At 53.8% G+C, this 16,992-nt stretch overlaps 7 protein-coding genes across 7 annotated transcripts; 4 read left to right on the plus strand and 3 right to left on the minus strand.

Moving 5' to 3' along the window:
- Window positions 1–231: 231 nt before the first annotated feature.
- Window positions 232–2,491, minus strand: EV422DRAFT_59790 (uncharacterized protein). The gene is made up of 2 exons (XM_053073629.1): window positions 2,103–2,491; window positions 232–2,028 (listed from the first exon to the last, which is right to left on the minus strand). The coding sequence occupies exons 1-2, from the start codon at window positions 2,338–2,340 to the stop codon at window positions 272–274; spliced, it is 1,995 nt and encodes a 664-aa protein (XP_052925380.1). The 5' UTR covers window positions 2,341–2,491; the 3' UTR covers window positions 232–271.
- Window positions 2,492–3,148: 657 nt separating this feature from the next.
- On the minus strand, window positions 3,149–4,565 carry EV422DRAFT_59764 (uncharacterized protein). Its single transcript, XM_053073627.1, has 4 exons — window positions 4,445–4,565; window positions 4,074–4,369; window positions 3,747–4,002; window positions 3,149–3,681 (listed from the first exon to the last, which is right to left on the minus strand). Exons 1-4 carry the CDS (start codon window positions 4,473–4,475, stop codon window positions 3,272–3,274), a joined length of 993 nt encoding a protein of 330 aa, XP_052925381.1. The 5' UTR covers window positions 4,476–4,565; the 3' UTR covers window positions 3,149–3,271.
- Window positions 4,566–5,613: 1,048 nt separating this feature from the next.
- Window positions 5,614–8,625, plus strand: EV422DRAFT_550707 (WD40-repeat-containing domain protein; the record flags this gene model as incomplete). The annotated part of the gene is made up of 12 exons (XM_053071793.1): window positions 5,614–5,743; window positions 5,818–6,126; window positions 6,224–6,483; window positions 6,568–6,687; window positions 6,753–6,812; window positions 6,909–7,087; window positions 7,162–7,263; window positions 7,332–7,569; window positions 7,644–7,799; window positions 7,885–8,185; window positions 8,258–8,472; window positions 8,530–8,625. The coding sequence occupies 12 exons, from the start codon at window positions 5,614–5,616 to the stop codon at window positions 8,623–8,625; spliced, it is 2,166 nt and encodes a 721-aa protein (XP_052925382.1).
- A 742-nt stretch (window positions 8,626–9,367) lies between these two features.
- On the plus strand, window positions 9,368–11,150 carry EV422DRAFT_529784 (uncharacterized protein). Its single transcript, XM_053070345.1, has 5 exons — window positions 9,368–9,748; window positions 9,835–10,127; window positions 10,204–10,312; window positions 10,394–10,727; window positions 10,804–11,150. The coding sequence occupies exons 1-5, from the start codon at window positions 9,580–9,582 to the stop codon at window positions 10,934–10,936; spliced, it is 1,038 nt and encodes a 345-aa protein (XP_052925383.1). The 5' UTR covers window positions 9,368–9,579; the 3' UTR covers window positions 10,937–11,150.
- Window positions 11,151–12,155, minus strand: EV422DRAFT_529787 (putative TIM9-translocase of the mitochondrial inner membrane). The gene is made up of 3 exons (XM_053070346.1): window positions 11,940–12,155; window positions 11,604–11,699; window positions 11,151–11,538 (listed from the first exon to the last, which is right to left on the minus strand). The coding sequence occupies exons 1-3, from the start codon at window positions 12,003–12,005 to the stop codon at window positions 11,401–11,403; spliced, it is 300 nt and encodes a 99-aa protein (XP_052925384.1). The 5' UTR covers window positions 12,006–12,155; the 3' UTR covers window positions 11,151–11,400.
- Window positions 12,156–13,193: 1,038 nt separating this feature from the next.
- Window positions 13,194–14,258, plus strand: EV422DRAFT_488809 (phosphatase 2C-like domain-containing protein; the record flags this gene model as incomplete). Its single annotated transcript, XM_053067432.1, has 1 exon — window positions 13,194–14,258. A coding segment is annotated over one exon (1,065 nt), but the record flags the coding sequence as incomplete, so codon positions are not given.
- A 2,013-nt stretch (window positions 14,259–16,271) lies between these two features.
- Window positions 16,272–16,918, plus strand: EV422DRAFT_567592 (uncharacterized protein; the record flags this gene model as incomplete). Its single annotated transcript, XM_053072555.1, has 2 exons — window positions 16,272–16,658; window positions 16,739–16,918. The coding sequence occupies 2 exons, from the start codon at window positions 16,272–16,274 to the stop codon at window positions 16,916–16,918; spliced, it is 567 nt and encodes a 188-aa protein (XP_052925386.1).
- Between the last annotated feature and the right edge of the window lie 74 nt (window positions 16,919–16,992).

Below are 16,992 nucleotides of genomic sequence, written 5' to 3' on the forward strand. Positions count from 1 at the left end.
AATGGTATATTTGACTTCTACTGTTATACAGGACAACAAGAATCGGATCGGAGGAGGAAATCGAAGCCAAAGGTACAATGTACAAAGGAATGTCTATTAGTAAAAAGCAGCGCGCAACAGCTATTATGCGAAGTCAAGTGTGGAAGAATATGCAATTGGTCCATTGAAGGACATGGTCCTGTCCCTCCTTGACCGTCCTCTCCCTGTCCGAGCATACCCCTTCACTATCCAGCATTACACATCGCTGGTCTCCCGGCATAAACGCCGCCCCTCACTTCTTCCCCTTCTTCCCCTTCTTCTTTTTCTTTTTGTTCTTCTTCTTAGACGAATTCACCGTCCCCGTGCCATTGCCCAAACTATCCCTGCTCGCATCCACCCCTGCCTCATCATCGCTTTCGTCGTTGCCGTCTCCTTCGCCGGGTGTGCTGGTTCCGGTTCCGGGCGTGGACGTTCCCTCCGTGCCTGGGAGTGACGCTGTCGAGACGCTTTGCAATAGTTTGGCCGGCAGCGGTTGTGGTTGCGGTTGAGAGGCGGTGGGTGGGTTCGTGGGGTCTCTCGGTGCTGATTCCGGTTTTGCGGGCTCGGGTTCGGGCGAGTCTTCGATGGTGCGCGTCGTGTTTGGGGTTGGGAAGGATGCACTGGCGGATGTCACGGTAGGGTGTGTGGAAAAGGAAGACGAGCCAGAAGGCTGTACGTCATTGGAAGTAGGCTCCGAGGCCTTGCTAGCTCCGGACGAGGAGCTTGGTACTTCTGCATGGGATGCTACTGCCGCGTAACTTGGCTCGACCTTCGAGTCTGCAACCGCCGTTTTCGCGTCTGATTCGGAGGTTTCCTGAATGGTGGGTTCCCGCGGGATGTCTGTCACAACCTCCTTCGCACCGAGTTTTACCGTTTCTTCAGGAGCTTTCTGGGGCGTTGGCTTCGCGGCATCTTCGTTCTCCGCATCCACTTCCTGCGTCGCAGGCTTCACCAGGCCCTTGGAAGTCGAAGTGCTCGTCGCGCTTCCCAATATCGTCACAGTTTTGTTGCTCTCTTCCTTGCCCTTCCCCGCTTCAACCATGCTAATCGTCTTTCCCTGTCCATCTACCGACTCCGCAAGGTTCGAGACGGAGCCGGCTATCGCTTCCAAACCCGGCTGCTCTGCCGCATCGGGCGCGGACGAGGACTCCAGCAGCATATCAATCTGTGAATGTCTTTTCCCATCTTGGGCAAGGAAGTCTTCGGTCACAGCCGGCGGAGGTCCTTTTGTTCCCACCGCAGAGGGGCTTTTACCGGTTCTAGTGGAAGACGTCCCTGCTTTGCGAACCGGACTGTTCCCGTCCTGTCGCCGCACAGGTGGGAGGTCTCGAGCGGTCGCCTGGGCAGGGGCTGGACCTGGTGGTGGACTATCCACAACCACGCTCGCCAAATGCGAAATGTAGGGCTCGGCGCCTTCCTCGACGTCCATGTGGACCGTAGCCCTCTTCTCGAGCATCATGGCATGGATGTTGATGATAAAGGACGTGAGGACAAGTCCAGCGGCGAGAGACAGCCTAAAGACCAAAGTGACGACGAGCGGCGCGGACCACGTGTACTTGCACTCCTTGCCAACCTCCTTCTCATGCCGCGAGTAGGTTATCGTGTGAACGATCTCGGTAATATACACCGCCAGACCGACAAACCAGAACGCGCGAAAGGACCATCCGACTCGGTCGACGTTGAACGGGGCGGTGAAATGCGCGTGTGAGACCACCCACAGATCCCAGAAGTGCAAGATCCATGGTATGGGGGCCAACGCATACAACCAGAGGAGGTAGGTCGGCAGAGGCGATGGAGTGTTCCAGTCCGAGTCGTCGATGTACCCGCGTAGGACCCAGATGAACTCGAAGACGTACGCGGCATTGATCATGGAAACCATCACGATGATGGCATACAAGAAGCTGTCGTGGATGGAGGGCAATCTTCCGAACATGGTGCTCCTGGCGGCTGGGTTGGAGCTGGAGTGACGGAAGAGGGTCCGCGTCGAACCCCAGTTGTTGTTGGCTTGACCTACACAAGTACGGTGATGAATGATGAGCGTTGTAGAGATGCAGACTCATGAAGAGAAACAATCGAGAACTTACTACGCTCACTCAGCAGCGGCTGCCTTTCGCCCTGCAAATAGTCATCAGGGTCCCCTGACCTTCCGGCGCTGTTACGAGCATCGTACCGACTCCGAGGCTTCCTCAAGAAGTGGGCAATCGACCAAGTGAGCAGCAATACGACGGGAATCAGCGTCCGAAGAGCGCAAGGCGACAGTAGCGAGTGGTGCTCGAGAAAAACTGGTCGCGGACAGAATAAAACGTTCCCTGATTCTTCCATGTTCACAGCATGTGGTTTCTTGAAGAATGATACGTAGCAACTCCACCAGATGTATATATATCGCCTGTAGCTAAGCGTTTGAGGCTCTGACTGCAGCCTCGACGTTGTCAGTCTTTGGTCGAGAATTGAACCCGCAAGATTGTGGAGGACCACCGCAAAGAAAAAGGGTTGTCGCGCGGCCAGGTTTACACGGTAAGATTGTACCAGTGACTCAATCCTGACGCGTACCCATGCGTCAACAATTTTTTTTGAACCAGGGCATTTTCGCCAGTTTGGCCTTCGAACAGCGTTCAGAGAAGCGATATGTATGAAAGTCCAAACAGATACGATGAGAACGAGAAGGTTTCGAGCTCACTTTTTTCCTTCACATATCCTTTGCCAAATGTGCCAGCTGGAGTTCTTGTTGGAAAGATCCAGTGCAAGCTTGAGGTAAACGGCACACGTTGCTGTCAGATAAGATCAAGAAATTTACGGTGGTCAAAGAAGGAGCGACCGGCGGAAGACTGCAGCAAACAGCAGAGAGTGCCTGCCATGGTAAGACCCGGGGGACAGCAGCACGGTTTCTGCGCCCGCGCCCGGTTTCCTCCCATACGGACCCTCTCCAAACCTGCCTCGTCCTCCGTCGGTCTGATCGTACGTTGCCAGAAGCACCCGTACGATCCCCTCTACCAAATCCTTTTATCATCACTCAGTTGTGTGTTCCGTGGGCGTGCCGTCTGAGTCGATCTGTGCCACTTTTGACTGCTCCGCCATCCAGCTTTTATCCTCCGGTATTGTTCAGTGCATCTCGCTGCTGTGCAGAAGGGATCGGGCTGGCCCGAAAGCGGCCACGCGATTGAATGAGATTCAACATTTCCCAAAAAGCAAAAGATACAACGGAAGACCGTGACCAGCACGTCCCGGGTAGTTGCGGCGAACTGAAGATAACCCTCTACAAACCAGCTTGCGACTGGGCTGGTGGTTCGTACACTTTCCCCAATCCCAATCCAAGCCCCAAGACCAGCGTGACAGATACGACCATCAAGGTAACGACAACGACCGCCTTTCTGCTCTTCCGCCACAGTGCCGCGATCCGTGCTGTCGATAATGGCATCCGACCCTTTGTCTGGGGGGCTTCCACCTCCTCGATGGTGATCGTCGAATCGGACATTAATTGGGGATCTCCGTAATGGTCTTTGCTGCCGTTGGTCACGAAGGAGACTCCAGACATGCAGGAATCTGAGCGAGAGGACTCGCTGATGAAGTGGGGAAATTGCGAACCGGAGACAACGTCGTGGGCGATGCAGTCGCCCGGGTATACGCCTCGTTTGTTTGTGGTGCAGTTTCGGCCCATCAGCCAGCCTAAGATGTTCAGAAATCATGGTAAACAAGATTACGATGCTACTTCTGATTACATTGTCACGTACCATCTTTGAAACGTCTTTGCACCTCCAAGCGATCGCCGACGGCGACTTGTAATTCATCAGGTAATGAAGGCTCGAAGGATTTCACGGCCGTATGAAAACGGGCGGCGTGTCCTGGCGCATGCAGAAGATTATTCGAAAAACTTTCATCGCGTTGAGTCTGCCTTTGGGGTTCTCCGTTAGGGCTGCTAGGCGGCGACACTGTTTCATTCGCCCAAAATATTCCTGATGGTTCTTCTACGGCTGGCGTGAGGGTGAACTTGGATAGAGGAGCAGTGTAAATTCGAGATTTGCATATTAATGGAATGAAAGTCGTGGGAAAAAACAAACCTGGGGTATTGGTCTTTCAGATTGCAGGTAAAATAGCTCGCTGAAGGTTGGACTTGGCAATGGCGGAAGATTGCCATGAACTTTCTCAAGGTCATTAACGCAAGGGGCAATATCAACTGTGGTGGTGGTTTCTGGTGGTGGTCGGCAGACTTGTTTCGGACGGGAGGCAGTGACGGGCACAGTCAACAACGCTGTGGTGCCACTGGACGGGCTTAGAGGTGCGTCGCCTTCGAGCGGCGATCGTTGTCCTTGCTGTGTTGGGGAAACCGACATTGGGTTTGGAACTGTCCGGTTCTCTGAGGTCAAAACGGTTTTCAGGAAAGCGTTAACCGGGTTCTCAGGTTCTCTGCAAGTGACAAGCAGACGCTTACTATCCGGCTTATCCGGGGAAGTCCATCGCATGGAGACATTTACCGTCTTTGCGAGCTAGTGATCCTTGGGTTTCTGTTTGTCCCAATAAGGCCGAAAAGAAGGTTCTAGCCCCTCACAATCGTGATGTAATGAAGCCGGTGAAAACCGCGACTCCCCCAAACCTTGATTACCGCGTAAAAACGAGAACCCCGGAGGGGGCCGGCGGTTGTATCAACCAGTTGGGCTTTTGCCATCCCTTGATTCCCTTCTGAGATAAACACATAGACGTGGGTTCTGCACATGCACATCGTCCTTGGCACATGCGGCAGTTCCTGCTCGTTGTGCAGTGTGGGGTGCAGAAGTGGGGTGCCTTGAGCGGCGTGAGTTGCGAATGCATGGATTTTTGACGATCTTTTCTGATGATGCTTGGGCGCCGCTCGGAAATGGAAGAACGTCGTAAATCATATTCAATTAACGGCATAATTAATATTTGAGTGTTCGCGCATGGTCGGCTTAAGATGATCGGTCGATTTAAGCACTTATGCGCTATGTGCCCCTAAGGGCTACAACCGGTCATCGCCCACAGAGGGAGGCCTTGGACAACAACGGCTGCATATGAGCACTATCTCCTCCTTTTCTTCTCAAGAGCCGCTGTCAGAAACCCGCTACACCTTCTCTCAGCCGCTCGGGTTGCTAATCACCACGATTCCACTCTGTGAGGCTCCGGGCTTCCTTCGTCTCTTACCCTACCGTTTCCACGTTAGTCTCTCCGGGTGATCACCCCCGGGGAATCAAACTCGCCAAAACGTCGTCCGTACGCAAATACAAGGGCCAGCGCAAGCAGCAGCAGTCTCAGCCGCAACCGCAGCAGCAGCAGACGCCGCAGCAGTCTGGTATCGGTTCTCTCCAGCAGCAAGGTGGGCTCGCCGGGCCGGTGCCCGGTGTTCCTCCGGGCGGTATCGCTGGCGTACCGGTCTCAAATCTCGGCGGTCCGTCCAACGTGGTCGCCTCTCCCCACGATCAGCAAATCCACCATAGACTGCCACGTTCCCAAAGCGATCAAATGCCCCCAATTTACTCCACCCACAGGCCCCTAATGCCTGCTCCAGGTCAAATGACGCCGCAACAACAACAACAATCGCAGCAACCCGCACTACCGTCCGGTCAACAACTACCGCCCTCCGCCGTGATGATTCCTGTTCCGGCCTCTGGCAATTCGCGTTTGAATGATCTACTGGAAGCCGTGAAGCTGGAATTTGACAACGTTGGTCAGGATTACGGTATAATAAGGGTCCAAAGAGATGATCTTGAACAACGCCGTAAGTATCATGAGAATGCTGGCCCGAATGGCTTCGAGATTCACACCGTATACTGATCTATTGTGCATCATTAGTCGCTGCACAGGTGGCAGAGTTATCTGCGCTGCAACAGAACCTTCATGAACTTGAGCGCGCACACCAAAAAATCAAACAGACATATGAGGATGAAATTCACAGACTGCGACGAGAGCTGGAGAATCGTGGTCATCCTGCACAGGGTGTCCCAGCCGGTGATGATCGGGGCCAGCATCGCGTGGTGACTGGATTCCCTGATGGTGTACCTCCGCCGGTGTTGGGAAATGGGAAAGGCAACGCTAGTGCCGGTGGCGTCTTCAGTGCCCTAATGTCCGGCCAGGGCGGCCCAGGATCCGCTCCAGTTCCAGGTAAGCCTGTTTTTCATATGATTCTCGACCCTATACTCAACGTATGACGCATATCCATTCATCAAATGGCTCGAAAATTACACCTTCTCCTTTCCAGGTGGTGATGGTAGGGGAATGCAGCCTCCTTACATGAACGGTGGCTCCGGACCAGAAGCTGGAGGCAAGCGATTACGCCCGGATGATCCCTCCTTGGGCCACAACACCCGCGACCAACCTGCTGGACCCCCGAACCCCTATATGCCGCGTGGGGATTCGATGCGAGAAGGCGGACCCTACATGCAAGGCGTAGACCGAGAGCGGGAGCCTACCAAACGCTCAAAAAAGGGCGGTAGTGCCCAGGAAGAAGTTTATCGTCAGGTAAGGGAAATGATCACAATGGAGGCGAGTCTCATGCGCGTTACTACATTCTTCTGACTACTGGCCTTCCAGGGTCAAGGGAAGGAGCAACCACCTCTGGCACCGACTCCTTATGGTCAACCAAGCCCTTACGGTCATATGTCTAGCCACGGCCCAGGCGCCATGCAGATGGGTCTCCCGCCGATCCAGCAGCAGCCTCCAATGGTAGGCCGAAAGTTTGCTGTGCTCTGTCAAATTGTGTATCTGACAGTGTGTTTCTTTCTGCGCAGCATCCTGGAATGAGAAGCGGCACTCCGACACAAGGCTCCAAATCTGGGAATGGACATCTTGTAAGTTAACAACGTGCCACCTCCTCAATGTCGCAACCATCATCTCATAGCGTTTTCTGCCAGCCATCACATCAGGGGATGGGCACATATTCGCAGTTGCAACAAAATTATCCTCACCATGAAGTCACCGGTCACTGTGAACTTGACCAAGATACCGCACCAGCTGGATGGAAGAAGGAGGGCGTTGATTGGGTTGTCGTTTATAATGCAAAGAGTCCAAGTCTTCAAAAGAGCCGCATAAATGTGGAGCTGGTCCACAATCTTGAACACGGAAGGTAAGGCACGATTTCCAGAATGACTCTATATACTTCACGTGGTTAACCGAAGAATGCTCGCTCGTACTTGTTAGTGTTGTCTGCTGCGTCAAGTTTTCACCGGATGGGAAACTCTTAGCTACGGGATGCAATCGGGTCGCATTTGTGTACGACGCGCAAACTGGCACCAAATTGAGGTACTTTTGGGTGCACTGCGTAGACTACGAAGCGAAGGCATTCGTAGATACTAACTGGTTCCCTCCAGCACTTTGATCGATGAAACCGCACCCAAAGACTGCGACCTCTATATCCGCTCTGTCTGCTTTTCTCCCGATGGCAAATACCTTGCAACCGGTGCTGAAGACCGCGTCATTCGTGTATGGGACATTATCCGCCGACAAATCATTGTCAGCCTTGTGGGACACGAGCAAGATATCTATTCGCTCGACTGGTCGCGAGATGGTCGTGTGATTGTCAGTGGTAGTGGGGACAAGAGCGTTAGGGTAAGCAGTGCTTCCCATCCGACCCATTCATTAGGGTTGCTCCCTGCTGACGTTGTGTATGATTTCATTTTCAGGTCTGGGACGCGGAAACTGGAAAGTGTTTACAATTAATGATGAATAATGACGAGAAGGCGTTGAATTCGCCTTCTGCGAACGGATCCACTGGCTTGAAGGACTCTGGTGTGACCAGTGTTGCGCTCAGCCCGTTGGACGGCCGTTGCGTTGCGGCGGTAAGTAGCACATTACGTTATATGAATTTGCGGTGATTCGGATGATGAGAACTAAACGATGCTCTGCGACATTGTTGGAATATAGGGATCCCTCGATGAGATGGTTCGTGTCTGGGACATGAGAACTGGGAAATTGTTGGAGCGTTTCGAAGGACACAAAAATTCCGTTTACTCGGTGGCATTCTCGCCCGATGGTCGCTCGATCGTGTCTGGATCGCTGGATAAAACCTTGAAGATTTGGGATCTGTCCCCCGCCACCCTTGCGTATGTCACCACGCCGCCATCCGAAGACATCCCTTTCGAGACAAACATCACCTCCATCCCGCGTCACACGTTTGTCGGACACCAGGACTACGTGCTGTCCGTCGCTTTCGCAGGACGAGGGAGCATGATCGGACGCGTGGACTCGCAAGGCAAGCACGTTGCAAACCAAGCAACCGATTCCCTCGCCGAGGTAGAATGGCTCATCAGCGGAAGCAAAGATCGCACGGTCACCTTCTGGGACGGCCGGGCGATCTCCGGTAACGACAAATCAGGCATGGCGCGCGACACGGGGATCGTCAGCCAGTTCATGCTGCAGGGCCACAAGAACTCCGTGATCAGCGTGGCCTTGGGATCCGCAGCTGGGTTGTTTGCGACGGGAAGCGGGGACTGCAGGGCTCGTATCTGGAGAGTCACGGCTGCGTCTGCCGCTCATCCTCAAATACCACCTTCCCATGGCGGGCCACAGTCGGCCGGCTCGCAAAATATCCTCCCGCCAATGCGAACGGAACGGCGGGATGATGATAGGGGGGACAAATCGGACGTGCATATGTCGGAGAAATGAGAATGAAGAATTACCCCTTACCTCCCTTTAGATACACACCCTCTTGCATGTCCGCTCAGTGCCTCCCTCAATGTACCCACCTTCCCCGCGTAGCCCGCACCTGGTATCTCATGCCAACCCACCCCCTGCAAACCCTTGAACGAATTTGAGGCATTTATATTCCATTTACGCTTTTATTGTTCTATACTTTCTTCCCCCCCCCCCCCCCCCCCTCCTTTACCCTCGGGCTTATTTTCTTCATTTCATGAGGAGTTTCCTTTTTTTGCGAAAGATTGCGAAATGTGGATATCGAAAGTAAACCTCTTGTGATCAGATGATGGATGGTTCAAGTTGTTGTGGGCTTTTTGGGGTTTAATGCAGCAGAGCGTTCTTTCTGGCGGATCACTTGCTCACACGCTGGGCCTTGTTATATGAAGACAGAAGACGCCAGTTACCTTATCCTCACTATCCACCAACTTGGTAAGTGAAGCGAGCGCGGATCACTCGCTGTTCGAAGGAGTGACAGTTTTGATGTTGACAGAGTTGGCAGGGAATTCTTTACCAGTAATACTAACAGACGGAGTACGAAATTCTTCTGGATCTTTCTATCTGAGGTATTCGATCGAGGATGGCACATGCACGGGCGATAACGGAGGTCCCTGAGTTGATGCGCCGGTGGTAGTCTTCTCTGTGTCGCGGCCATTTCGTCATCATTCGACAGCGCGTTTCGCACAAGGCCCAAGGGGTTCAATTCAATTGACCACAACGGGGGGGTTTGCTGGATCTGGATCTGGAGGGGTCCGAGACCAAGGCTCAGCGACTGATCTCCCTGTTCTCGCACAGCCAGGGTTCGCATATAAAAGTGAGGGTGTTGGGTGAACGGTGCTAAGGGAGAACAGGTCTGCTTGCCAGAAAGCTGTTCACTTCTCGCACCAGAGTTGTTTCCCAGCCGGAGCTGCTCAGTTTCCCAAGCGAATGACCACAGGTTGCCTCTCTGCTATGCCCCGCGAAGTCAACCCACCGGAAGCGGACGGTCTTGTCCTGCCGTCTCCGACAACGCATGGCGAGCTGCAGTTGCTGGACTTGCCCACTGAGATCTTGATGGCAGCGATCAGGTTCTTGAACGGGAAGCAAAAATCTGAACGTAGGTTTATGGGTCAAGTTCTGGATCGAGCTTTCTGCAAGGTTCCAGTCTGACAATCCGGTTCATTCCCTCCCCAAAACTTACAGTCCGCCTCATCTCCCACCACTTCGAAACCCTCTTTTGGTCCGCGCCACTCTGGAAGACCTTCGACCACGACGACAAAAGATCCAATTCGCTCAACCCCGTTCTCCGACGTCGCGTGCTCGCTCACTGCGGCAGCACAATCCGCGCGTTGCGATACTCGAACTTGCAGCATGAGTCACTGTTGCAGATGGTGAAGGGGTGTGGGGGCCTGACGGAGGTGGCGTTGAGGGATGTGAAGCCGGATGTGTTGATGGATGCTGTGGGTGGGTTGAGCATGGCAGGGGCGTTTATAAAGGTATGAGGATGGCTAGGGGTGCGGTGATCTTGCAAAAGTATCTGATCGGACTTCCTCTCTCTGACGGTTAATATAGCTTTCGCGATTGGATATTACCATGCCGTGCAGTCGGACCAGTAGCTATACTCCGAACACCGTCGAGTCGCTTCTCGCTTTCATCGGCACCTCTACTCCCAATTTGAAGGGTTTGTTCCATCAAGCCCTCTCTCGGTCACGGCACAATAATTTGTATATCTAATCCCATCCCGCCATCTTCTCCAACCCAGAACTCCACTTCATGGTCAACGGCTTCATCACCCCCATGGCCCTCAAATCCCTCACCAACGGCTGTCCCAACCTAGAATCCCTCTCGCTTTCCTCCTGCTATCTGCTCAACGTCACCGATTTCGCCATCTTACTCGACTCGCCCTGCGCGAAAAATCTGCGGTACCTGTGCCTTGCCCAGCTTCGATTCGGGGACGATTTGCTGATGGAGGCCATTGCGGCGACTTGCACGAGCCTGCGTGTGCTGCTGGTTCACCATGCGGCGTCGTTGACGGATGGGGGGGTGCGTTGTTTGGCGGAAAGGTTGAAGAGTTTGCGATGGATCAAGCTTCAGGCGTGAGTGTTCTTGCATTGTGACCGGTGCTTGTGCGGGTCTTCCTGTATTTACGTCGCTCTCTATCCACGCCAACAGCTGCAGAAACATCTCCCTGGGAGTACTGGACAGACACGGGTTCGTGAACGATGCAAACTGTCCTGTTGTGTACGTCCCTCGATGGCCTGTCGGGTTCGGGATGGCGTACAGACGTGTCCCTCAGGAGGCGTAAAGCGAAAGACTTTCAGGTTTTCCAGGAGAGCTTTGGACGGACGTGGTGAAACTCGGACGCTTGATTGAGACTGGGAGGTGCATATGGGTAGTCTTAGAGGCGCTGTTCACCCTGCGGACTCGAACATTTTCGTGTGTGGAGGGGTCCCTGGACAATGGATGTAGCTATGTTTGCTTCAATATAGTTTGCAAACGAAAGCTTGCGTATCTACGCCTATCCAATGGAGTTGCAAATGAGATGTGAATTGAATAAATACAAACGAGAAGTGCTTCCTCGTTACAGTAAACGCCCTTTCCAGTGCAAGGGTTTCCGTTCCCGTTGCCACAGACGAAAGATCATCGCCAAAACTAGTAAAATAGCATCTACGTGGTCCTCAAGGCGAATTTTGAAGCGTCGTGAATCTATGTAAGAAAATGTTGATTCTAATTGACGCGATGCGTTCTTGAGCCATTCCTCGTCTACGTCTATTGCGGTGCTCCCTGTCCCATCATAGCCTGCTGCTGTTGCTGTTGCTGCAGGAGAGCGTTCTGTTCCCCGAACCGCAGACCCACACGTTCCGAGTGCTTGATGAACTTATCTACACAGCGGTTGACACATGTGTCCTAGAAATCCAATGGCGTGAGGAGAAGCCCGGGGGGCAGGTACATTACTGGTAGCAAAGGCTTACCTCCTTGGTGCTCAGAGATTTCGAAGTGAAGTCGTTCACGCAGTCGGCAAAACACCTGTCGACAAGACTTGCGTACAGACGGAGGAAGTCCTTCATCTGGAAGGGGTGGAATTTACGTTTGAGCGTCGTCAGCTTGAAGGTTACTGACAGAGTCGAACAGCAGCCCGTTCCAAACGCTTCATCCCGACAACAACTTCCCCACCGTGCATAGCACAAAACCCTTCGATAATGGAGACCGTCCAACCCCCTTCCATCCACATCATTCGACATAATCCGCACTATAAGGACGAAAAAGCACCCACTGAGCGCCGCCATAATGAAGTTATGGAGACGCACCTGCTTTTGTTCAATGTACGCATTCATCCGCGACCGGTCCTTGTCTGAAAGTCCGCTGAAATCCATGTTGATAGTGTTGCCGAGGTAAGCTTTCGGATGAGGGTTGGCTTTGAGTATCTGGTGTCTTTCGCCGGTTGCTTCGTTGGGATGTAGTCTTGCAGGAATGTCGATGTTCGATGTTCCCAGGTCTCGCAGGTCGGAACAGGGTGTGTGACTCACCATTGCGGGATGAAACCGGCGGAAACGACCAAAACCAAGAGGAGCCAAACACGGGCCTCTCCCTTCGCTCTTTCTCAACCGTGTATTTGCATCTAATCAGAAGCCGCGTCATTCCGTCCCTTTTTGGTTAAGCGCCGGATAAGAAAATCCCCCCCGTGTTGCGGTCTTATTTGGCTTGTCGAGTCTTGCCTTTTCTCAGGATCTCTCTATCCACGCCTGATTCCCAACGCTCCCATTTCCTCCCATATCCCTCTCGCAGGGTGTGGTTCCTCTCCCTCCTCTTGCAGCACGACGCAGCAACCGGACGCTCTGAGCTTGTTTCTTTTTCTCGCATAGCAAACTCAGGAGCTCACTCATTCCATTCGCGCCTCGCAGGTTGAGACTCTTCCCAGCTCCTGGCCACAAACGCTGCACCAACCACGCGGACCTCTTTTCGTCAAGCGGGCGGGAAAAGAGCGCACTTGCAATTGCGCGCGAGCGAGCCTTTCTCAGGACGACAGTGGAAAAGCGACAGCGTGCATAGGTCTTGTTCGTTCGGCCGTTGCAACGAGGTGTAATCAAGCATCATATTCGCGAAGGAAGCGTGTAAGCCGGTTTTGTGCTGCTTCCGTTAGAGTCACCGGTCAGGAAACGGTAGAAACATAGAGCTGGTCTCGTATGTATAGCCGCAACATGTCCGTGATGGGACCCACTTCACCAATGGCTGTGACATATTCGGAGCATTCGATTGCACAAGCAACGCCTTCCACGTCGAACGCCGGCGCCACGGGAACTCCCTCAGGGGCACACCCTGTCCCTCATTCAGCAGCGACGCATCCGCTGTCTGCAGACCTATCGGAGACGGCATCTTCCCTGTCTCCAGCATGTTCTAGCCCACAGAAGAAGAAGTTGAGGGTGGATGGGGATGTGGACGACGTTTTCCCACCAGCGTCCGTCATCCGGTCCATCGCACGGGAGCCACTGACCGAGAGCAATGACTCGGCCTTGGCACCCGCAGCTGAAATCGACCGTGAGGTGTCTTTGAAACCCACATTGGAGAACGACGCGGCATCCCAGTCAGCCGAATCACCGGCGTCATCCCATCACCTTATCACATGGGCGGTATCTACGGAAAAGGGATATCGGAACACGTTCGGGGGCAACCGCCTGTCCATTCATCCCGAAATGGAAGATGTACATTGGCCTGTACACGGGACGACCCCACCAGCAAAGCAGTCGCCTCCTTCGACGCCGAATGGGGACCGTTCTTCGTCCAGACGCGCGGGAGAGATCTTGGCCGATGGAAGTCAATTGTTTGTCCTCGCCGATGGACATGGAGGCGTCGAGGCTCCTCGATTCTTTGTCGCAGGGGCTGTAGAAAGTGTGGGTGCTATATGGAACGAGCGGTCATGGGACTTAGAGGACATGGACCAGCGGGGCGAGTTTCGTGCCCAGGTACACCAGGCGTTCAAGGTGCTTGACGCGACATACGCGTCGCAGAAAGTGGAGGAATACCGTCGCTGGATGGATGCGCGAAAGGATACGAACGGTGGGGATGACGCAGACTTGCCTTCCAAGGCTGGTAAGCCCGTCGATGATGGCTGCACGCTGGTCGTCAACATCATCACGAAGGGATGGGTTATCAACATCAACGTCGGCGACTCGCGAACGGTTGTTGGAATGAAAGCGGATGCCGATCACGGAAGCACATGGGATCCCGTGTTTGAATCTTCTGATCATAACATGACGCACCCGGCGAAGATTCATCACATTCAAAGAACCGGCGGACAATTCATCTATCCGTACGGCACCCTACGCACAATTGAACTCTGCGCTGCCGATGGGAAGCCCATCACTGCGGAAACGAAGATACCCACTACACCGTACACACAATTAGAAGGCATGCGTATCTACAGGCCGCCAAGCGCTCAGATCCGGGCCGTCGGGGTGTCGCATCGCCGGACTCTGAACCTCAGCGCGACGATGGGAGACTTGCTGTTCAAGGTTGAACCGGCAGTCCTATCGTGTGTTCCTGACGTGGAGTTTGTGAAGCTGCGTAGCGATCGCCCTTACATTCTCGTTGCTGCCACGGACGGCGTGTGGGATCACATGCGGGTTCAGGACGCAGCGCTACAAGCGCAAATCGTGCTTGGGCGCGTCGCAAACATGGTGGATCCAAGCGCGCTCGAATTTGCAGCACCGCTAACGCCCGGGTCGGTGACAACCCTCAATTCGCCCAGAACGCCGTCAGAGTACCCATTCCCAATCGTTGATCTACCGGTCGTCACCACGCCTTCCGCGGCCGATACACCCCAGCCCTCGTTCACGCCGATGGATAGCTTTCCTTTTCCGTCGCCAAATTCTCGGCCAATTTCTGGCTCACATGGCCCACAGAGCCCCACACCTGAAACCTGCTCGCCGCCCGCAACCAACTCCCTTAGCTGCGCAGAGGTGAGCCATGGTCAACGCCTCGCCTGGGCCGCACGAATGCTCGTCGAGCGCGAACGAGGCAGGAACAAGGCATGGAACTCGAACTACGAATGCAAGGCCATCGACACGAAGACTCTAGGCGCCGCTAGTCCTAGCCCCTCCGGCCCTTTGCCCGCGGCCCCACCACCGTCGTTCGCCGCCCTCCCGGATCTATTCTACTCCGGCCAGATGCGCTACGACGACGCCACCGCGTTCATTGTGTACCTGCAAAACAACTAGAGCAGTGAAGCCGCTTCCAACGAATCATCGTCACGTCTTCCTCGGGGACACTTGGTCGACAAATCATATCTAAGAAATTTTGGACTATTTTGCCTCGCATTGAAGGAGAATTATAATCGCATCCCAAGGGCGGAGGGTGTGTACTGCGTAGCAAACATCCGCCGTCCGCCTTCGCACCCCCCGAGGGTGATTCTCGGTCTTTGTTCGTACCGCTCACTCTGTAGCCCTTCCCCTCTATCCATGTGTATCCTTTTCAACTTAACTTATTTGCTTCTGAGACTTTAATGGTCTTCATTATCGAATGCATTTGCATCATCATTATTATTGGCATGTGATCGCGGAGTGGGAGAGAGAAAATGCGTTGAGAGTCTTGACTCTTGGAGAAGATTTCAAGGACGTCAGGCTTGTGGCTTGAGCAGATTTTTCGAATACGCACGAGCGAAGTCCCAATGCTCCGCTGGTGTTGTGCCTACCGAGGTTGGTGTTTTCGGTGTTCAAGAACCCAGAAAACGCACGCTGGGCAACGTGTAAAATAAGGCGGTACCTGTGCCTTAATAGTCTTACCTGCTACCATTTAAGGTGCGTGGCTGATTGGCTGAAAACCGCAGATCCTCGCGCCCTTTATTTCCCTAAATATTTAATCGAAGCCGCAGAACCCCAACTTTCAATCAAATAGGACAACGAGAAATGCGGTCGCTAATGAAAGACACTTAGAACATGTGCAAAGCCGGTATGACGGCGACCGCTGCGGGATGTGCTGAGAATTTGTAGCGGTTTCCTAACATGAACTGATAAGAATCCTCAATAACGCCGTGTCGTTCGGGACCACCCGGCGTTCGAATAAGGCTTGGGGTCGTCATTATGGAGAGAAGGGGGCCGGTGACTTCTTCGTGTTTCTGAGTGTTACCATATGAAATGACGAGCTGCAGGTAGTCTCCGGCGTTACGAGATTACTGGCGTACGAGACGGTGTACAGTACGACTCCTCAGTTATTACTACAGCGAGCCAGAATTCACAATTCAAACTTCCACTTGCAAGGCCTTCACCACCCGTTATACATAATACACAAGGTGCCTCACCAGCTTTATTTCAGCGAGCTTAACGGAGGCAGCAACGGAGCACTCGTCTGAAGAAGACCCTGGCCAGCGCGCACGACGCGGGGAGACACGCATAAACGGCCGTGAGTGGGCAGCCCCAAACGCGCTTTCCACACCAGAGACAAGTGGTGAGGAGCGCACTTGGTCGTGGAAGAACACAGTAGCCTAGTACCGAGTCTACCGACAGTGACGACAGAACCCACGGGGTTCGGAGCTCAAGAGCCGGTCAACCAACGACGTATTGCAGAGGCGCTCTGAAACGAATTGTCGTGTGACGTGGGCTGCCGAAAAAAAGTATAGATATCGGTGTCAAGTTGGAAGAGCAGCAATGGACAAAATCAAAGCCGCTTTCAACAGAGGGAAGAACAGCCAGCAGGCTCCTTCAGGGCACGGAACCCCGGTAAATAACGCAGCTCGCCGACCGAACAACAACGACGGTCCAGTTGCGGGTCGTCCACGAACTCCTTCATTCACGGAGAGCAGTCGGCGGTCACGGCATGAAATTAGCCCGAAGCAGCAGCAGCGGCAGCCAGAACAACAGAAGCCTCTGCCACCACAACCGCAACCACAACCACGTCCGCAGCAGCAGTACCGATCGGGAGAGTCGGAAGGTAGGAGGTCCGCTGTGGTGACAACGAAGCGGAGCGTTGTGTCAATGCGAGACCGACCGAACACGGTTGTTGGAACGCCTCGACGAACCCCTTCAACGGATGGAGTGAGCCACAGGGCAATGTCTCCTGGTAGCAGAACGGGATCTTCCCCTCGTCCTATCTCGCCCGCGCCTTCAACACATAGCGCCAGGGTTCCGTCGCAACAAAGTCTCCGGCCGAACCCAAGCAGCAGCAGCCACCCCCGCCCATCCCAATCCGTGTCCCCTTCCTCATCTTCTTCGTTCGCTTCTTCACATTCGCACCACTCGAACTCGTCATCGTCTTCGCCAAACTCGTCACGGATAATACGGAGCACGTCGTCTGAGCGGGAGTCCCGAGAATCGAACGGCGCAGCTTCGCATAAACATGCGCAAAGATCAAACGTGGAAACCAGCCCTC

This window comes from Fimicolochytrium jonesii (assembly GCF_025526975.1).
Source record: "Fimicolochytrium jonesii strain JEL569 chromosome Unknown EV422scaffold_12, whole genome shotgun sequence".
NCBI lineage: Eukaryota > Fungi > Chytridiomycota > Chytridiomycetes > Spizellomycetales > Powellomycetaceae > Fimicolochytrium > Fimicolochytrium jonesii.